General features: G+C 42.2%; 1 protein-coding gene and 1 pseudogene across 1 annotated transcript; one reads left to right on the top strand and one right to left on the bottom strand.

Annotated features, from left to right (window-relative positions):
• Positions 1-2,037: 2,037 nt before the first annotated feature.
• On the bottom strand, positions 2,038-15,936 carry ZNF699 (zinc finger protein 699). Its single transcript, XM_040629382.1, has 6 exons — positions 15,382-15,936; positions 11,791-11,879; positions 10,777-10,903; positions 7,945-8,043; positions 7,241-7,424; positions 2,038-6,890 (listed from the first exon to the last, which is right to left on the bottom strand). Exons 2-6 carry the CDS (start codon positions 11,836-11,838, stop codon positions 5,432-5,434), a joined length of 1,917 nt encoding a protein of 638 aa, XP_040485316.1. The 5' UTR covers positions 11,839-11,879; positions 15,382-15,936; the 3' UTR covers positions 2,038-5,431.
• Positions 15,937-24,683: 8,747 nt separating this feature from the next.
• The window catches only part of LOC121102433, an 8,965-nt pseudogene continuing 7,161 nt past the window's right edge, over positions 24,684-26,487 (top strand).

Genomic DNA, 26,487 nt, shown 5'->3' with positions numbered 1-26,487 from the left:
AGGGGGAGTGGCAGAGGGAGAAGCAGACTCCCTGCTGAANTGCGAGCCTGATGTGAGGCTCATTCCAGGGTCTGGATCGTGACCTGAACTGAAGGCAGCCGCTTAATCAACTGAGCCACCCAGGCGCCCAGGAGTTCTTTTGTGTGATGGAACAGCTCTGTATTCCGATTATGGTAGCAGGTCCATTCATTTACACATGTTCAAACTGCAAAGAAACATACACACACACACACACACACACGTGTGCGCATGCATCTCAAACTGGCAAAATTTGAATAAGCTCTTGGATTTCCACTGCAAAGAAACATACACACACACACACACACACACACACACACACACACACACACGTGTGCGCATGCATCTCAAACTGGCAAAATTTGAATAAGCTCTTGGATTTCCACTGGGAAAAATAAGTGATGGATACATGGAATTTCCCCATACGTATTTTTCCACAGGATACTGTGAATCTGTAATTATTTCATAAAAAAGAATTTAAACACATATACACACACACCAAACTCAGGACCAGAAGGCTTAAGTGACTTTTCTAAAGTCACAGAGGTAGAGTTGAAAAATGAATACCATCAGGTGTCTTGACTCCCAGGCCAGTTTTCTTTCCACTCCACCAAGGAAGTCCCATGACCTTAAGACAAGGGGCACATAAACATTTTTCAGAATATATCTTGAGCACATTGCTACTGATAATGTTGATGGTAGAATGTTCTGATTGGATAAGTTTGTAAGCAGACAGGGCATAGCAGGAGACAGGTAGTGATACGATCACCTGTCTCAAATAGCTAGAAAAAAATTAAACCCAAATAGAATAGAAGGGAATAAAACCAGAAATTAAAGAATCAGAAAGCAGAATAAAGTTGGTTCTTTGAAAAAAGTAATATATCTAAATCCCTAACAGGATGAGGAAAAAGAGAACATATATATTACCAATATCAGAAATGAAAAGGGAATATAATGACAGTTTTCAAACATTAAAAGGAATTATAGGATATTATCAACAAAAATTATGCCAACACATTTGAGAAGTTCTGGAATGGACAGATACAATTTAGCAAAACTAACACAAGAACAACAACAAAAAAAAAACTGATTAATCTTTTGTCTATTTATATTTGGTGTAATTCACCCAGAAGACAGATTCACTGGTGAATTGTTCCAAACACGTAAGGACTAACTAGCTCAAATTTTATAGAAAAACTTTCAGAACAGTTCCCAACTCCTTTTATGGAGCAACATAAACTTGACACAAAACACAGACAAGTACATGAAAAGAAATTACAAGACAAATGTCTAATTAGGAGACACAGAAGTAATTTTTTAAAAGTCATGTAATGAATCTAGCAAAATGAGAAGGCTAATAAGCCAACATATCCCATGTCCAAGTGTGGTTTATTCCAGGAAGACATCTAACCATCTGAAAATCAAGGAATGTAGTAATTCACATTAACCAAAGGATTTTTTTTAAGACCATGACACATGCAGAGAAGGCACTGGATAAAATATTCACTCACAATAGAAAAAACTTCATAAATTGGGAATAAAACAATTTTCTTCATTATTATAAGTCATCTATGAAAAACTTATAGCTAGTATTATACTTATGAAATATGGAACATTTTACCCTAAGATCAGGAACAGGGCAAAGATGTTCATATTCGCCATTTCTATTCATCACTGTAAAGTAATGAGGGGAAAAAAAAAGATATAAGTTTAGAAATCAAGTAAGACTTTCTTTTGTTATTGACAGGATTGTACACAGAAAATCCAAAATAATCCACAAATTATTTGAATAATTCAAGTAATAATAATTTAATTTATAAATGTCACTGGATAAAAAGATCAATGTACAAAAAGAAATTCCAATTCATGCTAGCTGAAACATCAGAAAGGAAATAAATAAAAATATTTACAAAGCAAAACATACCACATACCTAGAAATAAATTAAACAAAGATATTCAAGACCTCTACAATGAAACTACGAAACACTGTTAAGAGAAATTAAAGACAACCTAGGTAAATGGATGATTATATTATGTTTAATTGGAAGACTCAATATTGTACAGATGTCAATTTCATTCAGGTTATGGCATCAAGTCAATGCAATTCCAAGCATACTCTCAGCCTATTTGTGAAAATTGATAAGGAAATCCTAAAAATAATATAGAAATGAATGAGGAATAGAGAAGGCAGGACAATCTTAAAGAATAAAAATGTCGTAACTCTCTCACTACCAGATTTCTAAATGTACCACAAAGCAACATAAAGGTTGAGAAGCCATCTTTAGCAATCCAAAGATATGTTAACAGACAGCATTTAACCTTTGTGAAAGGATTTCTAGAACTACTCAGCCCCTGCTCAGTTACCAGACTTCAGTTTCCTCCTGTTGCTAGGACTCCAGTAAGCACAACATGCTAGCTGACAATATTACCCCACATGCCCCTGCTGCCTCCTCCCCTCTCCGTACACAGCACAATGGTCAGGACTCTGATTCAGTTGGTGCAAACTCTACTCTGGTTTCTGGATGAGCACAGGAGCAGGTCCTCAACAAATGAGAGTATTACATTCCTCTGGCCACAGTGATTAGGTAACTATTGGCAAGTGAGCCAATCGGGTTCTATTATAATGATCATATTGGAGTTGTTCAAAAAGACCATCGCTTTTTTCTCCCTGAGACGTCAACCTAGAAAGAAAGCAGCCTGGATCTTCTGGGACCCATGGTAGAGAGAAATAGCCTGCCAGGAAGAATACCTAAATGCAAGATGACCAGCCAAGACACGGACACAGAACTCACGTAGGTAACAGCTTTTTAGCCCCAGGATCCCAGCCTCCCTGAAGCTAGTTATACCCAAGAACTCCTCAAATAATCAAACCAATAAATTCCCTTTATAACTTACACATATGAGAAGAGTGAAAAGAGAAGTCAGAGATGGGGAAAAGTTATCTGCAATATATGTATATATAATATACATAAGTTATATGTATCATATATATATAACACATGGTTTTATATATGTGTATGTAACTAGACATACATATGATACACATACATACAATAAAAGACAAGTCACTAGAAGGAAACTCTTTTAAAAAAGGAACCAAAAATGGGAGAAATGCTTCAATAGGGTGCCCTCATAAAAGATATCCAAATAGCCAATAAGCACATAAAAAAGTATTTACCATCACTACATATCAGGTAACTGCAAACTAAAACCAAAGCAGGATATTGCCATGTCCTCTGCTGAATGCCTAAGATTAGAAAGGGCTGACCAGCTAAGGTGGAACAACTGGAATTTTCCTGCACTGCTTTTAGGATGACAGGTGGAATCCACCTTTTTGAAAAACTGGAATACCTACTAAAACTAAAGCTAAAGTCTACCCTATGAGTCAGTGATCTCATTCCTACAAACAAAACATATGCCAAGAGAAATAAGTGTAGGTCAGCGAAAAGAGCAACTGAAAGGCAAACTAGACATCGTGCTGAGAAAAGAAGCCAAACCCATAATTGTACATATTGCACTTAAGCACTTAGATAAGGATCAAGATCAAGAAGAAACGAACCTAATAAACTGAATAAAAGTCATAACTGTGGTTTCCTCTGTGGAGCAGTTATTGAGAAGGCAGATAAATAAGCTTTCTGGAGTCCTGGAAATGTTCTGTTCATCGGGGTGTGTACGTAAGTGAAATTTCATTAAGCTATACACTTAAAATTAGCACACGTCGTGTACATTAGTGTACACACACTTTACTAAAACAGCAGCAGAGGATGAAGGGAAGGTGGCATAGGTCTACTTTCAGAAATAAAGGGTAAATACAATGGAAGGGAGAAGCACAGCTAGAGGTACCTCAAGAAACACAAACCAAATAACTTTCATGTCTCTCAAATAAAAAAGCAGAAAAATCTGAAGGCGTCAAACATAAATCTTCCTCCGCTAAAATAGGATGATGCCCTGTCTGATGCTTACCTTACTTATACCTAACTTTCCTTACTGTCCACAGCCCTTCTTGCTGGAGATACCCGTGGACTTACACAGATGTCTTTCCCCTTGAGCAAAGTGACATGATGCGATTGCACTACACAGAAAACGATCGTGCTCCCAACTGGGGCCACCCCGACATAGTCAGTTGATGTGCCAGAGGGACTGCTGTATCAGCAAAATGACAATGCTGGAACTTGCCGGAGAATCCAGGAAGCTGTGTATGACCGTGATGAAGGAACTTATGGAGAGGTCTGTGGAGCTGCTGCCTCTGACGTTACTGAAGTAAAAGCATTTAATGTTCTGTTTCAAGCTAGCATTGATTGGTGGGTCCAATCATCAGGAAAATGAGCTGGACACTGAGGCTCACCAGGCCCCTATGCACCTGTCTCCATCTTATGGCCCCACTAGACAGAGAATAGCTTCTTCCCTCTGCCTTCCAATTCTCATGCAAACTCTGTTTCAGACAACTCTAACCTGGGATTGGGTAAGGAAATGATTCTGAGAAATGGAGTCCCAACCATGTCCAAATTAACACACAAGCCAGCTCAACCAACTTTACTTCTACCTTTCTTGTCACAAGGTCCCTTTTTAAACTCAAAACACTGGGTCCAATTCCCAGCCATGATTAAGGACAAAGAATAAAATACAAAAACAGTATATTAGATCCAACTCTTCTTTTGAGACCTTTGCATTATTAATTTCTGTTGAAATGACTTATTAGGCAGGAAAAGTTTTTAACAGTAAAAACTGATAACCTCAAAAACTTTAGGTTCTTTTAGTTTAAAAAAAAAAAAAGGAAAAAAATATTGGCTACGCAATCTCCAGTATCTGCCATACCAAATCAAAATGGAATTACCAATTATAAGAAAAAAGTTACAAAAGAAATTACAAGTACCAAAGTGTTGCTACCATAATGACTGCACACCTGGAGAACAATGAGCATTAATTAGATACTAATTAAAAAAAAAAAAAAAGACCATTCCTGCTTGCATATGAAAAACACCCTGAATCCCCCATGGGTCCAAAAGAATTTGTAATGTAAAGAATATTTACATCTCGGCTGAAATAAAAGTAGCTATGATAAAATGTGCTTAGAGATAAAAAAGTAGTAGAGGAAAATTTATCACCTCAAATATTCGTATCAGAAAACAGAAACTGAAAACGAGCCAGCAATCCACTTTACAGGTGAGGCCTTGATCTGTGATTCTTGTGTGAATTTTCTTATGTGCCGGAAGTGACGTTCACAAAGGCATTCCCACACAGTGTGCGTACACAGGTTTCTCTCAGCTGCAAGTTCTCAAGTCTTCAAACAGATAAGCACTGGCTTATCTTACAAGAAAGCAATGCTTTCTTACATTCATGACACATCTCCACAACGTTCCAGCTATGCTACGAGGTGCAAGCGCCTTGCAGACATTCCCACAGTTCTTACCATTTATACATTTTCCCTAGTGTGAGTTTTCACATGTCTTCGAAAGTAGGCAGGACACACAAAGGCTTTCCCACATTCCTTACATTCATATGGTTTCTCTCCAGTGTGGCTTCTTACATGTCTTCGAAAGGATGAGGGACAACTGAAGGCTTTCCCACATTCCAGACATTCGAAGGGTTTCTCTCCAGTGTGCATCCTTGCATGGACAGTAAGGTATGAAGAATGGCGAAAGGCTTTCCCACATTCCTTACATTCATAGGGTTTCTCCCCAGTATGTGTTCTCATGTGGATCCTCAGAGCTGAGGGATAAATAAAGGCTTTGCCACATTTCTTACATTCATAAGGTTTCTCTCCAGTGTGAGTTCTTACGTGTACTGTAAGATGGGAGGAACTAATAAAAGCTTTCCCACATTCTTTACATTCATAAGGCTTCTCTCCAGTGTGAGTTCTTACGTGTTCAGTGAGGGATGAGGAACGGCTAAAGGCCTTCCCACATTCCTTACATTCATATTGTATCTTTCCAGTGTGATCTCTCACGTGTGCTCTGAAGGATGAGGGACAACTAAAGGCTTTTCCACATTCCTTACATTCATAGGGTTTCTCTCTACTTTGATTTTTCACGTGCGTATTAAGGGAAGTGGGAAGATAGAAGGCTTTTCCACATTCCAGACATTCATAGGGCTTCTCTCCAGTGTGTTTTCTCATATGGATACTTAAGGAGGAGGGACAATTGTAGGCTTTTCCACATTCCTTACATTTATAGGGTTTCTCTCCTGTGTGTGTTCGGACATGTACAGTGAGTTTTGAGGACTCGCTAAAAGCCTTCCCACACTCTTTACATTCATAAGGCTTCTCTCCGGTATGAATTCTTATATGTATTATAAGGTGAGAGGAAGAACTAAAGGCCTTCCCACATTCCTTACATTCATATGGCTTATCTCCACTGTGAATTCTTTTGTGTTTGGAGAGTGAGGAGGAACAACTGAACGCCTTCCCACATTCCCTACATTCATAAGGCTTATCTCCACTATGAATCCTTTTGTGTTCTGTCAGGGATGAAGAACAGCTAAAGGTTTTCCCACATTCCTTACATTCATAGCTCGTCTTTCCAGTGTGAATCTTCATATGTGCCCTAAAGAAGGAAGAACAACCGAAGGCTTTTGTACATTCTTTACATTCGTAGGGTTTCCCTTCAGTGGGATTTTTCACATGCTTTCTAAAACAAGCAAGAAAATGGAAAGCTTTCCCACATTCTTTACACCGATAGGGTTTGCTTCCAGTGTGAGACCTGATGTGATTCTTAAGGGATAAATGATCTGTGAAGGCCTTTTTACACTCATGGCATTCATAGGACTTTACTTCAGTAGTTCTCTTGAGTATATTAAGACGTGAAATTTGGCCAAAGGCTTGTCCACATCGATTTTCTTCATTACATTCATAGATGTTCTCCACAACTGGACTTCTTTTAAAAATAAAAGCACATTATTAGTAATAAATACACTTTTATCATTTTTAGTGACTATGTACCTTTTCTGCCCTGTCAAGTTACAAGTTCAAAGTTCTCATTGAAGGATCTACAATAGCCAATATGATCACTGAGGTTTTTTTTAACAAGACAATTTTTCTGATATTTGCTTACAACTGAACTATGTGTCAAACACTTTAGATCTCAATGTCATTTTTGGGAAAAAAATCTTGGAACAATTCTTTATTGAATCAAAAGTTTTGATCATGTTCTAGGTACATGTTAAGTTTTGACATTTTAAGATTCTCTCCTGAGGCATTACTTTTTCTTTTATGAAGGGCACTCACCTCAAACGTCTCTCATGGTTTTTGTTCTGATAACAAATACCATGGTATTTCCAGTTTTTCTGTAAAATGGATGAGCAAGAATCATTCCTTTTGAATCTTACTATTTTCTGTTCACTGGATGTTTTTTGTCCATAAATATCTTGTGGAGCTACTGCTTCATTAGTTTTAAGTTGAATCTCAAAATCTGAAACAAAGAAGTAAAGGCACCTATAAGCAAAGGACTTCTGGCAACGTGGCTGTTTCAGGACTTTGGTAATACACACAAGGGTCAAATGGTAAGCAAGAAATTACTCTATGAAGACTGAGACTGACAGTAATACAAATGAGGTATTATTAGGAGAAAAAGGGCCGCCTAGCTGGCTCAGTCAGAAGAGCATGGAACTCTTGATCTTGGGGTCATGACCTCGAGCCCCATGCGGGTTGTAGAGATTGCTTAAATAAATAAAACTTAAAAAGGAAAAAAAAAAGGAACCAGTTCCTTCCTGAAGTGCACATGACCAAATACTAACTTACAAGAAGAAATATGGACAGTCTTTCCCGAGAACAAGGAAAGTGTGAGAATACTGATAAAAAGTCAAAATAGTAATCTAAGGTATCTGGAAGATCAGACTCCTCAAACAAAACAAAGTTTTGTTTTGCTTTTATTTGTTTTTTCCAAACATCACACCCCCCCAACCAGGGGAGTTTTTCCCAAGGATTCTTGCCTTCCTGGTGCTCCCCCTGGATGGGTCCTCTTTCCACTGTCTCCAGGTCCTCCTCTTGTTTCCACTGGGAGATCAGATATGGTGTGTGTAGTGGATACCCTGTTAATGCAGAAAGGCTTATCATTAGGGAAAACAATGAGGAACCATAAACATTTCCACGAGACAGGCTCAAAATTTTGCTCTTCTGATACTGTAATTATGAGCAAGAGCAAACTGAATTTCTACGAAATGTTTGTCAAGCTTTTTTTAAAGCAGGGGCAGGGCGGGGGAGTAGACAATGACAAAGACAACGCCACGGCCTCTGATTTCTAGAACTGATGTGACATTCATTATCTAAACTTCAATATCAGAAGCTGGTCTGATACAACCAGGACATTTTGTTCTCCTATTGCACACAAATCATCTCACAGAATACCCATCTTAAACAAGATTACTCTGAGACCATGATAAAATCAAACAAAATAAAGCCAGTACATAATTAACTCTAAGAATGACCCCCCCCAAAAAAGTCACTGTGCCACCCACAAAATACTCAATAATAAGATTTCTACTTCTTTTTATCAGCATTCAATCTAAAGTGACTACCTGTGGACTGGGTTGAACAGTGTCCCCTGAAAATTTATATCCAAACAGATCAATGAAACAGAACAGAGAGCCCAGAAATAGAGCTACATAAATAGAGTCAGCTGATCTTTGACAAAGGAGCAAAGGCAATACACAGAGAAGATAGTCTTTTGTCAACAGAGACTGAAATAACTAGCCATCAACATGCAAGAAAATTAATCTAGACACAGACTTTTACACTCTTCACAAAAATCAACTCAAAACGGATCACGTGGATCAAAGACCTAAATGTAAAATACAAAACTATGAAACTCCTTGAAGAAAACATCGTGTGAAAAGATAGCCTAATATGTCATCAGGAAAATGGAAATTAAATCAATAAGAAATCACCACACACCTATGAGAACAGCTGAAATCCAGAACACTGACACCAGCAAGGATGTGGAACAGGAACTCTCATTCATTGCCAGGGGGAATGAGAAACGGTACAGCATTTTGGAGGATAGTTGGCAACTTCTTACAAAACTTATCTTACCATATGGTCAGGCAATCACACTCCTTGGAATTTACCCAAAGAAACTGCAAACACGTCCACCCAAAAACCTGCACATGAATGTTTACTGAAGCTTTATTCACAACTGCCCAAACTTAGAAACAATTAAAATGTCCTTCAGAGGGTGAATGGATGAATAAAACTGTGGTACACCCAATGAAATATTATTCAGAATTAAAAAAATGAATTATCAAGCCACATAAGACATGAAAGAAGCATAAATGCGTATTACTAAGTGAAAGAAACCACTGAAAAACCTATACCATATGATCCCAACTACATGACATTCTAGAAAAGCCAAAACTATGGAGATGACAAAAAGATCAGTGGTTGCCACAGATTAGCGTGGAAGGAGAGATGAACTGAGAGGCAAAGAGGATTTCTGGGGCAGTGAAATTACTCTATAAGATACTATAATGATGAATATATACGATTACATATTTGTCCAAACCACAGAACGTATTCTGTGTTGAATGACTTCACCAAAGTTATACCTAATGTATAACTATGGACTCAGGGTGATGACAATGTGTCGATTCAGGTTCTCAACTGTAACAAATGTACCACTCTGGTAGGATGCTGATAGTGGAAGAGGCTGTACCTGTAGGGAGCAGGGCGTACATGAGAAGTCCCTGTATCTACCACTCACTCCTGCTGTGAATCTACAACTGCTCTAAAAAAAGTAAGCGTATCAAAACAAAATGTCATGTCCACTTGAAACCTCAGAATGTTACTTAATTTGGAAATTGGGTCTCTGTAGCTTAATCAAGTAAAGATGGAGGCATACTGCATTAGAGTGGGTCTTAAATCCATTGACTAGTGTCCTTACAAGGAGCGGCACAGAGACAGAGGGAAGAAGGCCATGTGAAGGTAACGGCAAAGATTAGAATGATCTAGTTGCATGGGGCGCCTGGCTGGCTCATCTGGTAGAGCATACGACTTTTGATCTCAAGGTGTGGGTTCCAGCACCACGTTGGGTGTGGAGATCACCTAAAAATAAAATCTTAAAAAAAAAAAAAAGAATGATATCGCTACAAATCAAAAAACACCAAGTGTTGCTGGCAACCACAGAAGCTAGGGAGAGACAAGGAGAGATTTCTCCCATAGAGCCTTCAGAAGGAGCATGGTCCTACTGACATCTTGTTTGTACTTCCAGTCTCCAGAAATGTGAAAGAGTAAGTTTCTGCTGTTTTTAGCCACAGTTTGTGGTACTTTGTTATGAAAGGGCTAGGAAACCAATACAGCCTGCTTCCACAGACCCATCTCCAAATCACTTACCCAAAGTACAAACCCTATAATATGTACTTTTTAACACGTTCTTTTTGAGACCCATCACAGCTCCCCAAGTCATGTGCTCTCTCTCCCTGCACTGCGTAATAACCCCCCTTGTTTACGGGTATGTTTCTGAGTAAAGAGCTTGGACATCAGTAAAATTCTCATAAGGACCCAAACCACAAACCTCCCTAAGGCCCAAAATGACCCCTGAAGTCTATGCCCAACACTTAATAAGCCTCAAGGCTTTTAACCAAAAGAAAAAGGCAGTTCACTACACAGATGTTTATTTTCATGGTGAAGCCATTACATTCTAAGTTCCTTGGGGTCAGTGACCATGTAGGTCTTATTTACCAATTTATTCCAATTCCTCAGCCTAGAACAAGGTCAATTAGTAAAGTTGTCTTCTAAGTAACTAAATGAAGAAATGTTGCCATTCTTACCTAATGAGGCCAGGTTCTGGAAGTTTTCCAGCATCACATCTCTGTAGAGGCTCCTCTGAGCAAGATCCAGCAGAGCCCATTCCTCCTGGGTGAAGTCCACGGCCACATCCTCAAAGACCACGGAGTCCTAAAACATCCCACATATATTCTTTTCAGAAAGGTACCAACTCTCCCCACATGTGCAGGAAGATTGATGAGGTTGTTAATACTGGGGAACTGAGAATCAATTCACAGGAAGTTCTGAAGATTTTATGGTCTCCCAACATCTACCCTAGAATTCAGACACCAGAACTTTCTCTTTCTACCCATTACATCCTTCCTAACTGACCCCGTCCTGTCTCATGGATCTAACCACACTTCTAAAACACCAAATTTATATCTTGCACAGTTTGATGGTGAACAATTCCAGTCTTATAAAGATCAAGGACACTCCAGAGCCTATAGCAGAAATGACAGAAATGCTCTAGAGATGAAATAATTTCCACACTGACACCAGCAATTCCTTGTTACACAAACAATTTCACCTGCTTCCTTCTTTCCCACGCAATTAGCACAACATGAAAGACTGGGTCAAATCCAAATGAGGTTTGAACGCATAAAAACACACTGAGGAACAGGGAGCTTTTCTTTTTTTTTCTTCCCAGAAATCTGAGGCCCAGGAGCTTACAGAAATATAACTTTCAACTCAGGCCCACAGCTGGCCACACTGTCTTATACTCTAGGCCAGGAGTCAGCAAATTACCGCACATGGGCTAAATCCAGCCTACTACTTGCTTGTGTAAGTAAAGTTTTCTTGGAACACAATAAAGCGTTTGTTTATGCACTATGTGTGGCTGCTTTCAAACTAAACTGGCAGTTTAATTGCAACAGAAACTCTATAGCCTTCAATGCCTAAGATACTTACAACGTGGCCCAATAGAGAAATAGATTGCTGACCACTACTCTAAACAATTAAGGAGGTCAAGGTCCTGGTGGAATGGAAAATCTTTTAGAGAATTACTAGCTCCTACTTACCTGTGTCATATTTTTCTGTAACTCAGCAGCTTTTCTTTCTTCTTCCATGTTCCCTTCATGAAGGAAGTCAGAGCACTGAGAAGTTAGAGCTGAGGAAGGAGAGAGAAAACACAAGAATCCAGGTCTCCCTACAATTTCCACAACTCATGAGCCTGAATGCTGTAGCACATCCATTATGAAGGACCACTCCCCTCAAAACACACACCACACACACAAAGCATACCCCCAAGACACCCAACCAAACACACACTGATCTTGTAAGGAGGTGGAGTAATCTTATCTCCTCGAGAGCTAAAAAAAAAAATACTGCTGGGGTCCTTGCTAATTTAAAAAAAAAAAAAAAAAAAGCTAAAAGTCCCATATTCTAAGTTAACTGAAATCTAAAAAAGTTTAGCTGTCAGTTTTCCCATGATAATGAAAAACAAAACAAAACAAAAGCAGACAAGGCCTGCAACCATAAAAATACACACTGTGTCAAATTCAAAAAAGCACTTACAGATGCGACTTCTGGGGGCCCTGCTCCCAGTATTTCTTACTTCTGCACCACTGGCAGGCTAACAGGCATTGCTGCGCAGCCCCTGACCATTGAACCCTCCCCTCCACGGGTTTTGGGCCTCTGAAACTTGATTTTTTCCAAAAAGCATCAACAGACTGAATTCCACACAAAGGAGGCAGAGAAGACTGCCATGATGTGACTCTCGTGCTAACTTGAGCCTACACAATATAGAAGAGCAGAACAAGAACACCTGAAGTGAAGTTAGCAACATGTCCTCTCCCATTAGTGGTATCTGCAGCTCTATTACATATATTTAAAATAACAAAAACACAACAGTTTTTTTCCATGCAGTGGATCAAGTAGTACATTTTAAAACTGATAAAAATCACATCCTCCACTATATTAATAACATGCCATTTAAGTAACCATGATGTGAGAATGACCTTGCAAAGAGCTTTTCTCTCATTGAAGCACTGCAAATCAGGTATTATTGCAACCAGTTTATAGTTGAGAAATCTGAGAGTCAATTAACCACACACTCAATGTTACCCAGTCAGAAAGCTGCTGAGGTGTATGTAACACAGCGTGTATTACATAGACAGGTGTGTGAATGCAGGCCAGTTTGTCGTCAAAGCCTAAACTCCCCAAAAGTGTATTTCTGAACATATATCTTACAATTTAGTTGTCAGTGAGGCTGTTATTACTAACATTACCAGAGTCTAGCCTAGAATCCTACTGTGCACTATGGAAAGTAGACAAATGAAGTATTCTATTTAAATATTTTATCCTGGGGTACCTGGGTGGCTCAGTTGGTTAAGTGTCCGACTCTTGATTTCAGCTCAGGTCATGATCTCAGGGTCGTAGGATCAAGCCCCCCCATCAGGCTCTGTGCTCAGCGCAGAGTCTGCTTGTTCCTCTCCCTCTGCTCCTCTCTCTCTCAAATAATAAAGAAATAAAATTTTTTAAAAAAATAAATGTTTTATCTTTGAGCTCCTCTTGACTAAGCCCCCTGTTTTGAGCAAGGATGCTTCCCTTAAGACCCCTCCCTACCTCTTGATCCTTCGTTTAATATTTACCCCAATCCCACTATATACAGACACAGGGAATACAGCACTGAACAAAACAGAAAAATCCTGAAGGATACAGATGTTATAATCATTTGAGGGAGGGCAGTAAATGACCAAAATGTTATCAGGTGTGGTATATGACACATAATAATGTAGCACATTACAGGGATAAAGAATCACAACACACATTTATTTTTAGCCAGTTAGGACTACTTTTGTGGCAGGGAAGCAGGAGAAAATTGAAAGAAGTGTTTCAGATAACACTGGAAGTCCACAGTTGGTATGGTACATATGTTTACATATTTATATGAATATCGTCAACTCCCAGAGAAAATAAAATCAGTATGAGTGGGCTAACCTTTAACTTAAAGGATGGAAAAAGAACAGCATAAAGGTTTAGAAAAATGAAAATAGGACAAAATTAATATTTTAAAAAACTAATAAAAAGAAACAAAAACGAGCAATGTGCCCTTTGAAAACTAATGAAATCAACAAAGCTTTAGCAATTTTAACAACAGAGCATAGACAAAGAGTTATGAATGAGTCATAATCACAGATGTTGAAGGGAGAATACAACAAAAAAGTTAGGAGAATATATATGAAAATGTACAGATAATGAATGAATTTCTAGAGAGAAGTACAACTTTCTGGCAATGATCTAAAATAAATACAAAACTTAGGGCTGCCTGGGTGGCTCAGTCAGTTAAGTGTCTGCCTTTGGTGCAGGTCATGACCCCAGGCTCCAGGGATCAAGTCCCACATGTCCCACATCAGGCTCCCCGCTCAGTGGGGAGCCTGCTTCTCCCTCTGCCTGCCTCTCCCCGCTCACCCTGCTGCTTGTGTGCTCTCTTTCTCTCTGACAAATAAATAAAATCTTTTAAAAAATAATAATAAAATAAAATACAAAATCTGATTATAGGCAATCCTAAAACGAAAACAAAACAAAACCCAGTAGTTTAAAACATGCCCACAAAGGAAATATGAATTATAAATTGTTTCACAGGCAAGTTCACCAAACAAGTAAAGGATTCATAATTCCACTATAGGAGTGGAAAATACTGTTTTTCCTGCGTGTTTCCAAGGCAAAAAAGTACAACTCAAAACAGGAAAGATCTCATTCACACATATGAACGCAAAATAATATAAAAGTATTAGTACAGTCAAGAATTGAATAATGAGGGCATAATCACAAACCAAGTTCACTTCCTCCTAGGAATGAAAGGTGGTTATATATAATTGAATCCTCAATTAATATAATCATCACATTAACAGAAAAAGATCATTATGACTCTTCCCCTTAGATACAAAATAGTGACCGATCTATATCAATCAATATCCATTGCTGATCATTTAACCCATTAGAACTAGAGGAGAATAGCTTTAATTAGGAAAAAATAATTACTACCTAAAACAGCTACAGCAAACTTTTTTTTCGTTAAAGGAGGCTCCGTGCCCAGTGTGGAGCCTAGTGAACCTTGAATTCACCACCCTGAGATAAAGACCTGAGCTGGGACAAAGAGTCTGAGGCTGGGGTCACCTGGGTGGCTCAGTTGGTTATGCACCGGACTCTTGATTTTGGTTCAGGTCTTGATCTCAAGGTTGTGAGATCCAATCCCAGGGATCTGGGTGGGGCTCCCCCACTCAGTGGGGAGTCTGCTTAAGATTCTCTCCCTTCCCTCGCTTAAAAGAAAAAAGTCGGACACTTAACTGAGCCATCCAGGCGCCCACAAATATCTTATTTAAACGCTGAAATGATAGAATAATTCCCTCTGGGATCAGGAACAAGGCAAGGATGCAAATTATATGCTATTCTAGTACTGTCTGTCCACTGGTCCTAGCAAACGCACTAAAAAAATAAAAAGGAACGCAAGGTACAGGAATAAAAGAGCAAACGCTGAAAATGGCACAAGATCTCACTCTCGGTGTGAATTTCAAAGCAATCTACAGATAAATAACTAAAATTTATAGCTGCATTCGACCACGAAGGGGGTTACAGAGATACTAAGTAATCAGTTCACGTTTATGTACCTGAATATAATGTATCAAACTGATGCCCACAGGCAAGGTAAAATTCACCGATGAAATATCTCCTGTACCAGGAGGGGAGATGGGAACGGCGTTGAGGCAAACGTCACCCCGTGCTCACCGAACACGCCGAAATCCACTGACCAGCGTACAGACGAGGTGGAGGCGCTCGTCCCCGTGACCGAATGGCAGGGATGCTTTTACTTTCCGAAAAGACAGCAAAGGATGCTTTGTAAGGCCGACTACATAGGAGGGTGGTCCTCTAACTCCGGCCTGCAGCCGACTCACCCCGGCTGCCGCACGCAGCCCAGAGCTCCTGATTCAGTGAGTTTGGGACAAGCCGCGGCCGGGTGAGGCCCCCGGCGCTGCGTTCTTGCGGGGGCAAAGGGCACGGCCAGAGCGGCCGTCCTCCCAAAGCTGACCTCTCCCCCTCCCGCAGACCGGACCTGGGACTGGCCAGACCAAGCCAGGAAGGACGCCGCGAACTGAGGCAAAAAAACTGCCCCAGACGCTAGTGGGGGACCGCGGAGAGATGGCCGCCAGTTCGCGCACGCGCAAGAGCTCATTTCTGCTTCCGGTTTCTGAGCCGCGCACAGCGTAAGGGGCGGGGCCTCGGGACCTCGGCCATAAGGATTAGGGTGGGCGGTGAGAAGGCAGACGGCTGTTCCATCCGCGAGTGAAAGAGGAATGCTAGTTTCGTCCTGCAGAGAGACGCGGTTGGGCCCTGGGGCCGGATCAGCGCAGGACTTGGGGTTGGACGGGGCTCAGGTCGGTGGCGGGGTTTGGTTGCTTAGGCCTGTGGGGCGGAGCTGGGGCGAGGCAGCGCCTAGGGGCGTGGCTTAGTTGGGTATTCCGAAGGGCAGGGTTTAGGGTGGGACAAGGCGGGACTTGGTTGAAAATTCTTGGGGAGCTAAGGTCCAGGGGATGGCTGAGGTGAATGGGACTACCGGCGGGGATAGGGTTAGGGCCTCCCATCCAGCCTCCGGAGCTAGAAAACTGGATGCTCATCAATTGCGTTTATGCCCTTCTCCACGTTGTTGTACACAGAACACAATACTTAGAATTTTGAGTCTAGGGGCGCCTGGGTGGCGCAGTCGTTAAGCGGCTGCCTTCGGCTCAGGGCGTGATCCCGGAGTTATGGGATCGAGCCCCACGTCAGGCTCCTCTGCTATGAGCCTGCTTCTTCCTCTCCCACTCCCCCTGCTTGTGTTCCCCCTCTCTCTGGCTGTCTCTATCTCTCTCAAATAAATAAATAAAATCTTTAAAAAAAAAAAAAAAGAATTTTGAGTCTATACCGATTCCTGAGATCTCCCATTCGTTCAGTCCTTTCACTGGGTCTTTAGTTTTCCGTTTCATTGTTTTATTGATTACTGCTCTTTTAGAGAAAAGCAGTTAATATTTATGTAGGTCCATTTACCTGGAAACCTTGCCCTCCTCTAATAGTTGTCTTATTTTGACTTTCCGTGTAAATAACATTTTCTGTTCATACTTTTTTCTTGTTCTAATACTAACTCATTTCCTTTTCTTGTTTGTGCAGGGCCTCAAATTGTTACAAAGTCGGAAAGCAAGCAAGCGTTCTTGTCTTTGTCAGTAATCATTATCAAGAATCCTAGGTAAGCTAGGTTGTGTTCTTTATCGAGTTAATGAAGTCCCTTTTAAAATCTGGTTTTATGAAGGTTTTTTTTTTAAGATTTTATTTATTTGACAGACAGAGAGTCAGCGAGAGAGGGAACACAAGCAGGAGGAGTGGGAGAGGGAGAAGCAGGCTTCCCCCTGAGAGGGGAGTCCGATGCGGGGCTCCATCCCAGAACGCTGGGATTGTGACCTGAGAAGGCAGACGCTTAACGGCTGAGCCACCAGGCGCCCCCTTAACTGATAATGTAATTTTGCTCCTTTAACTTTCTTTTGGTATCATAGCTGTATAAAATATTTAATTTTATATAACCCGATGAATCTATACCTTTTAAAAATTGGTTTTTGGGTTTCCTAGCTTGCTTTTATAAAAGTCTTCCCAAACTCTAGAGTATAAAAGTATTTTCCCAATTTTCTTCCACATTTTATTTTTAAAACTTTTCAATCTTTTTTTTTTTTTAAGATTTTATTTATTTATTTGACAGAGAGAGACAGCCAGCAAGAGAGGGAACACAAGCAGGGGGAGTGGGAGAGGAAGAAGCAGGCTCATAGTGGAGGAGCCTGATGTGGGGCTTGATCCCAGAACGCCGGGATCATGCCCTGAGCCGAAGGCAGACGCTTAACCGCTGTGCCACCCAGCTGCCCCTAAAACTTTTCAATCTTTGCTCCTCCAGGAATGCATTTTGGTATGTAGTGTGAAGTAGAGATTTGTTATGCTAATAAGCACAGTAGGACTCAGTATATTGGCCCCTAGGTTTATTTCTTCACTACAGGCTAAGACACATTAACTCAGAAGCCAACTGGGGCCAAACTCAAACTTTTACATATCCAAAATAGCATATTTTTAGCTATTCAGAGCCTTCTATATACTCTGTGAAAACATCACCCAGCATCTACTGAACATTGGTAAAATAGAGCCTTGTGATTATAAGACACTGAGCTGCTGTGGCCTTTCAGAGCTCTGTGACCGCTCCATTCTCCTGAGCAAATCACTTACATCCAAGCTCCCTCCCAGGTGCCCTCCCCCAGGGGTTCCCTTGCCCTCTTCCCCTTGTGGATGGTGGCTCCAGTGCCATAAGCCTTCGGATGGTCTCATGCTGGGACTTACCCTCTCATGCAACTCTGTCCAAGTGCCACCCTGTCAAAGGAAAAACTGGTGGATTTAAAGTGGTAAAACATTTTAATCAGCACTATTGCACCCCAGAAAAAGAGATCTCAATATAATAGAACTAGGTGCAATTCCAAATATCTCATGGGCAAATGAGAATTTATAGGCAAGGAGCACGGTGGAAGTTGGTGGATGGAAAATTACTAAGAGGAAACATCAGAGGTAAGGGGGATTCCTGACTAAATCAACCTAACAGGACTCTTGCTGAAGGCAGGCCAGGTGATCAGATATCACGTGGGGGATGAGGAACCTGAGTAGATATCAAGAATGATCAGATACAGAGGATGGGAAATTCTGGCTAAACTGACTTGCTAAAATTAGGCAATACAGAGACAAACACAGAAGTCCAAAAGTCAAGACCTAGTGGCAGAGGAGGTCAGGGGGGCCTGAGTAGAGTTTGGGGAGGAAGAGAATCTTTGTTAATCCAGTAAAGCTCACTGGATGTTACTGCTTCTTGTGGTCCTATCTTCTTCCTAGATCAGCCTCCAAATCTGTCAAATTCCTTACAGGTGATCAGGCTGGGACTGAGGTAATCAGGAAATAGGTACAGGGACCACCCAGTCAATAGGGCAATCAATCGGCAAAACTATACTGGACAGCCTCGAGTGGTCAAAACTCCAAAACACCTCTGTTGGCTGTTTGACATGGTGTTGCTCTGTGCTGTTTTACTCTGTATATTTTTTGTGATCTCCTACTATGTGTCATTAGCCTCAATAAGCGGTAGTGCACATGAAGCAGGCATGCTGGGTCCAAGGACTCAGAGGAGGGTCCCACGGGACCAGCCAACAGGGTCCTTGGCTTCTCAAAGGACAGAAATCAGACGCAGGCCAGAGAAACAGTGTACTGAAGAGTGTGAGTAACATAAAATAGCAAATGGAGTGTCTGGGAGACTTGCAAAGGAAAAATGAATGAGTATTGTCCTTGCTTCATTGGGGTTAAGGGTTGATATTGGAAAAGGGTCTAGAGTATGTGTTTTTTCAGGAATCCAGGATGGGGCCATTCAAAGGCAAGTGTCAGGTGAACAATAGGTACCATTCCCTAAATTACTAAAGGTAGGGGTATTGATGCCAATATCAGCCGAGGCTTATTCAAAGCGAATATCCTGGAACGTGTTTGGGATCTGGCTTTTCTTAGGTGTGATCAGGTGTTTGGGGCCTAGGACAAAACTCAGAATAATTAACTTCCTTGTATCCCCTTTGAAGTGGGAACATAGCTTTTTTGGCTTATTCAAAGGCAAAATATTGAACATAGTAAATGGGACCTAACAGAAAAACAGTAGAGATAGAGCCATTCTAGAATGGAGTCCCTTCAGCTCCCCTACCTCACAGGTATTTGAGTGAACCCACACCACTGGAACTGACTTTTGGGGTCAGAGGTCCAGCTGCCTGAGGAGAGAGGTCAGCCTGCCTGCCTGGTCCCCCACTAAGCAGCCACTGGGCCTTGTAGGACTTAAGGATCCAAATAGGAAGAGGGGAGGAGTGCCCACCTCTGGACCAGGGGTGGCCTGCTTCTGACCCCATCATGGGCTGTAGCAAGAGGAGGTCCCCATGACCAGGCTGGTGTTTTGGGGTACTCTGAGACAAGAGGTTGTCCATGTCCCTGGGGATTGTACAACAGGTTAATAAGCCCAGAAGGCAGAAATGGCAGGTCTTCTAAGCACAGCTGTGCCTTTGTTCACAGCTAGCAGGCTTGTCCCACTCGGATCTGCTTCAAGGATGGCATTCCAGCCCTTCCCCAGAAGAACATCAAGACCCCCAATTCTTGGGCCCAGCCAGCTAAAACATTACCTAAAGTAACTAAAATCAAGGGGTGCCTGGGTGGCTCAGTCTGTTAGGCATCTGCCTTCAGCTCTGGTCACGGTCCCGGGGTCCTGGGATTGAGCCCTGCATCGGGCTCCCTGCTCAGTGGGAGAATCTGCTTCTCCCTCTGCCCCTCCCCCTGCTCGTGCTCTCTCTCTCTGAAATAAATAAATAAAAATCTTAAAAAAAAAAAAAAAGTAGTTTATATCCCTACCCTTCCCAGGAGCCCAAAGAAGGTGGCTATTTTACTGAAAGAGTGTTCTAAACCATAGATGGGTGTTGGGTCCTGCTTACCACAGCTTCTCACCAGGATGCCACCCAGAGAAGGAAAGAGCCCAAACTTCTGGGGGAGATGAGACATGACAGAGTGCAGGATCCCAGAAAAAAAGGATTGGACTTGTCCCCTCTGCTGGAAAAAAAGAAGAAAAAAAAAAAAGTACTGTAAGAACTGAGACGTTTTATCCTCCAATTTGCCAGTGACCTTCCAAAAAGTAGTAAAAGACAAAAAAGGCCAAAGGGGAAGGCAAAAAAAGGAAGGGCTGAGTCTTGGAGGAGGAAATACACATCATCTCCATCTTTAAGGGCCTGACCCACTCTCTCTCCCCCACCCCAGGAAATGAATGCCTTGGGAGGAGAATTAACGATTATCAGCTTAACTAGTAAAATTGGCCCACTGTCGCTTAAAGGTGATTCTTTCCTGGTTGTCCCTCCCAGACAGTCCCTTTTCCCTTTATTAGAATGGCACCTGCTGAGCCAACTTCATGAAACAAGCCAAAAGTTTTTGCTATTGGTGGGCGCCAGCTGTTGAGAACCAGTTAACTTTCCCTTACCCGTGGAGGTGGTCAGTACACCGCAGGAACTCCTGGCTGAGGAAGGGCACTGAAGGAGTTCGGCCCATCCTAGCTGACTTAGTGAAAGAAGGGACACCGGTTCCTGCCATTTCACCTTTTAGTTCCTGGTACAGCTTGTGCTTAAAGCCAGTAACCATAAGTGAAGCTGACTGTAGACTATAGCGAAACATGATTATTCCCTTCATTAGAGCACCCCAAACAGATATCACTGCCTTAATGGATGACATTTGAGCCGAAGTTATAAATTTGGCTAATATGTTCTACTCAAAGAAGGTTTCACAGGAGAAAGAGGCATCCTCACCCACTGCCCACATGCTGTGTTCTCTCTCTCTCTTTTTTTTAAAGATTTTATTTATTTGAGAGAAAGAGAGCACGAATGGGGGTGGGGGGAGAGGGAAAAGCAGACTCTCCGCTGAGCAGGGAGCCCAATGCAGGGGCTCAATCCCAGGACCCTCAGATCATGATCTGAGCTGAAGGCAGACACGTAACCAACTGAGCCACCCAGACACCCCGACCTGCTCCCAATACCCAGGAAGTAGACCAAATCCCCTCAGACTAAATAGATAATGCCAGCCACAGATGACCATCAGCTTTAACCTGTACTCTGTGACTGTGCCTCTTGCCCGTAGCTGAAGAGCCCAGTCTAGACTGCAGCTAAGTAGTTTTGTATTCTGCGCTTCTCTGCTGAAGGGGCAGGGCAAAAAGCCCCTTAGCTCATCAGAACCTAGGAGGCAATGAGAAACTGTCTTCTGACAGTTTGCCAGGGGAGGTGAGTGGCAGATGGCCTCATAGCAGCTCCTTACAGGCTTCCCATCCCCTCATCTTCTGGGAGAATCACAGGGCATTCTGCCAACATTCATATTGGCCACAGGTCAAGCCTCTGCCTGCATGGCCTATGTAGATAGATACAAAGTCTCAAGGGTGCCACGGCAGAGGCCAAAGATGTCCATGTCCCAGTCCCTAGAACCTGTGAATGTAGTACTTTGTATGCCAAAGAGGACTGTCCAGGTATGGCTAAATTAAGGTTCTTGAGATGGGGGGATTATTGAGGTGGACCCAGTGTAATTACAGGGATCTTTAGAAGTCAAAGAGGGAGGCAGTAGGGTCAGAGTCAGAGGAAGAAATGTGAGAATGGAAGCGGTGATCAGAATGATTTATAGTCATGAGCCAAGGTATGGAGATAGCCTCCAGAAGCTAGAAAGGCAAGGAAAGGAATTCTACCCTACAGTCTTCAAAAGAAACACAGCCCCTGTGGACACACTGAATTTGGCCCAGTGAGACCCATTTCAAATGGCTGACCTTCACAACCATGAGATAATGAATTTGTTTTGTTTTAAGCTACTGAGTTTCTGGTAACTTGCTACAGCAGCAATAGGAGGTGAACATAGATAACTGTAATTAATTGTACCCATAGGGGCTTATACCAAAATTGATTCTTTTCTTTTTTTTTTTTAAGGTTGTATTGATTTATTTATTTGAGAAAAAGAGAGTGAGCAGGAGGGAGAGAGAGAGAGAGATTCTTAGTGCACACTCTGCACTAAGTGAGATGTGGGGCTTGATCCCAGGATGGTGAGATCATGACCTGAGCTAAAACCAAGAGTCAGACGTTTAACTGACTGAGCCACCCAGGTGCCCTTGATTCTGTTCTTTTAGGGAACTTCGGATGAGACTGACCAGGACCATGACTCCCAGTAGGGTAATGAGGGGTACATGAAGGATATACTTCAGCCAGGCTCCCCATGCAGAGCCAAGCCAATTAAATAGTTAAACTGGGTGCAGCAAGAGGTATTAGCAGCTGAACATACCCTGCTTCAGCTGGCCAGCAGGAAGTCCAAGGTAACACAGTTGTTCATTACCACTCACACTAAAGTGTTTAGAACACTGTCATTGTCTGTGGGACATGTACAAAATAGGCCAATAATAATAGAATGAGGCCAAAGGGAATCATATTAGTGTCCAGAAAGTTAATTTTGTTATGTTAATTCATGTTCAATATCAAAGGAGGCTGCTCCTCCCGAGAGGTTCTTTGAAGTGTCTAAGTGTGAGCATCCATTCCAGAGGTTATCTTGGGGCATGGAGAGAAAGTTTATGGACTGAGACTTTTTTAGAGCTTTACTGGGTCATTACAAATTCAGCATCCTCATTTTACTCACACTTTCCCATCCCAGAGATCTTGGAGAACAAAACATTGGCCAGATCTTACAGAAATATTTGTTTCTCTACAGAGTTTCTGTTTGGGTGATGAGAAAGTTTTGGAATTGGACAATGGGGGGATAGTTGGACAACTTTGTAAACGTACTGAATGCCGCTGAGTTGTACACTTAAAGATGGCTGAAGTAGTAAGTTTAAGTTTTACCGCAGGTTTTAAAAACATTCGTTGTCCTTCACTATCTTATCTCATTGGGTGCATTTTTCTTTGATCAGTATGTTGGCTACGCATGCTTTCTGATCTCCCAGGAGGAGCATAGGAAGGAGCTGGGGAAAGTGTATAAAGGTTTATTTGGGAATAGCAGAGAACTGAAATTTGGAACAAGCAACCTACAGCAAAAACCATGTGCTAGTCCAACAAACAAAGGAGAGGAACATGATTTTATGGAGAAGGAGAAAGTTGGGAGAGGTTGTTTTGAACAAGAGTCCACTGGAGAAAACGAAGAGTTCAGGGCGATGATAGTTTCTCATTGACTAAATTGCTGAGGTAGTCTGTTTCTTGTAGGAGATGCAATGTACATCTTCTGTTGGGGGCTGTAATTTCCTGTTGAGGATTCTGTTGGGGAGTCTATAATTGATCATTCTTACAGTGATTGAGGAGTGGTACCCTGTGAGAGTTTCCCTCTGGCCTCTCAACTGCATTTTAGTAAGGTTTCTCTTCGCACAAGACAAAGTTTCTGAGAATAAATTACAATTCTATCAGATCACCAGGTTCACTACCTAGTCCATGACATATCCTTGGGAAGCAAATCCCTCAAGCTAAGAAGAATTACAGCAATTCAGAATTCCCTCCCCTTTCACCAAAAGACAATATAGAGGATTCCTAAGACTTACTGTAGACTGTCCATTTCCAACTTGTAATTATCTGCCTGTGACACGACTCATGACATCCCTGAAGCCATGACTAATATAGAGAACTCTCCTACTCTGGGTCTCCCAAATTATAATAAGCGGTTTTCTTTTTCTTGGTGCCTGAAAGGGATGTCCAAGCTCTTGGATTTTTAACTCAAAATCCTAATGGAAATCGGAGGCCCATTAGGCATAACAGTTACTCTCCTAACCCAGGAAAGAAGACAGTAGCCTCAGCCGCATACCTAGACAGGCCATCTTATTTAAATTTAAGATCACCTCTTCACCTCCAGTGTAGTGTTAGAGACTCTGGACTGAGGTGCTGTTACAGCGTTTTCTCCCTCTTGCCTCAGGTGCAGTTTGCAGCTCCCTTCCCAGATTGAGGGGAATCACAGGTAGGGGGTGAACTATACTGAAAAAAATGAATCATGAATAGTGAATTTATGTGGCCATAGGAAAAGATCAAGTGCAGCTATACAGGGATTGTATTCATTATCTCCACGGGGAACCGGGCAACAACAGCTGTGCAGTGAAGAGTATGATGCGTTCACGTATGCACCAAGATTTGAAAGCAAATGCTAATCAGTTAAGACGTGTAAGAGCACCGGGCTGGGGAGGAAAATAAACCACTCCGGACCCAGCGGCCCACTTGGTCCGCGCGGGAGGAAAACTGCATCTCTCCTTCTCCAGCAGTTGGCAGAACAGGTGTCCGCGCGGCTTCGCGCGGCCCCGCCCTTCCCGCGCGGCCCCGCCCCTTGCGCGGTTCGCGGAGACCGGAAAAGCGCATGCGCAGGGCGGCGGCCATCTTGGCAGCGCGCCACTCCCGCGTCCGAGGCAAAGTCCTCCCTTCTGAGCGCACGGCCTCGGAGGGCCAACGCGGAAAGGAAGGACCCCAAGGGGGAGGCGCGGGGTTGAAGGTCCCTTCCTCCGAGAGCTGGGCTGGCTGGGTCCCCGGGGCGGTCACAGTAGCCCCGGGGGGAGGCGTGCCGGCCAGGGCTTTTCTGGTCGCGGTGACTCCGGCTCCAGCGTTCTCCGCCCCCGGCAGCCTGGCGGTTGTTTCCTGCGGGCAGGCACGCGGTGCGCTTGTGGGTGTCGGTTATTGAAATTCGGTAAGTTCTCCGGTGAAGAGAGGGACCTTCGCAGGTTCTTAGGGAGCACGTGTGTGTGACAAATAAATGCAGAAGTGAATGAATTCGCCTAAGTGCCAAACCTAGCGCGGCAGAGCGCTGCCAACGCCCGGAACTTCGAGTGTAGGAGTCTCTTGAGGGGAAGGACGAGGCTGGCTGGTGGCCGTTAGCTGGAATGGAATTAACCCTAAGTAAAATGAATTTGGACAGGTGGGTTTTTCTTTCGGCTGTTCATCTGGAAATTCGTCCTTAAAATCTGCAGCTGCAATAGAACGAACATCCGCGGAACCTTAATCCACGTTCACTAATTGTTAAGATTTTGTCTCTCGTCCTATGTATTGTTATGATAAACCAACTAATGGTAAATTGCGGACATTTTACTTCATCCCTTAATGGTAAGCATGCATCTCCTAAGAATTAGGACAATCTTCTACTAAAAACAGAACTCCACTGTCAGTCCAAGAAAGTAAAATTTCTCCAGTTTTCCTCAAGTATCTATTAGAGCTGTCGGGATTTTTTTGGAGCTAGGATCCTAACAATTTGCGTATTGCATTATGTTTTAGCTCTCTGATCTCTTTTACCTAAAATATTTTGCCTGCATTTGGTTCTTGAACGTTTCAGAATTTTGTTGTGAAATATTGGTATTTCAATATGATGCTGTTTTCCTATGATTTCATTTTTTTTTAAGATTTTATTTTATTTTATTTTATTTTATTTTGTCAGCGCAGGCACAAGCAGGGGGAGCGGCAGGCTGAGGGAGAAGCAGGCTCCCCCCCTGAGCAAGGAGTCTGATGTGGGGCTCCATCCCAGGACGCTGGGATCATGACCTGAGTGGGAGGCAGACGCTTAACCCACTGAGCCACCCAGGCGTCCCTTCCTATGATTTCATTTAATTAACTTGTCTATCTCTTGTAAAGTAGACTTGGGTCTAGAGCAGTACTGCCTAATACGTATATGTTGTGAGGTACAGATGTAATTTTTTAAAATAATTTTTAATAACCAAATAAGAAAGATTTTAACCTGTGAAATTTTTGATGTGTCTTCTTTAATTCAACTTATCCAGTTATCAGTTTAAATTTATTAGTGAAATTAATGATGAATGTAGTTAATAGAGAATTATTAATGAGAAATTTTACATTTCTTTCCTTTTGTAATAAGTTGCTGGAACCGGGTGTGTATGCTGGATCTCAGTGTGATTGCTGAGTTTTCATTGGAAATTTTTTTTTAATTTTTTTATAAGATTTTATTTATTTATTTGACAGAGACAGCCAGCGAGAGAGGGAACACAAGCAGGGGGAGTGGGAGGGGAAGAAGCAGGCTCCCAGCGGAGCAGGGAGCCCTACGCAGGGCTCGATCCCAGAACCCTGGGATCATGCCCTGAGCCAAAGGCAGATGCTTAACGACCGAGCCACCCAGGCGCCCCTTCATTGGAAATTCTTTTTTTTTTTTTTTTTTTTTTAAGATTTTATTTATTT

Source organism: Ursus maritimus, unplaced genomic scaffold (genome assembly GCF_017311325.1).
Source record: "Ursus maritimus isolate PB19 unplaced genomic scaffold, ASM1731132v1 scaffold_14, whole genome shotgun sequence".
Taxonomy (NCBI): domain Eukaryota; kingdom Metazoa; phylum Chordata; class Mammalia; order Carnivora; family Ursidae; genus Ursus; species Ursus maritimus.
The sequence above is the reverse complement of the archived record's forward strand: the minus strand, read 5'-3'. Positions and strand labels throughout refer to the sequence as shown.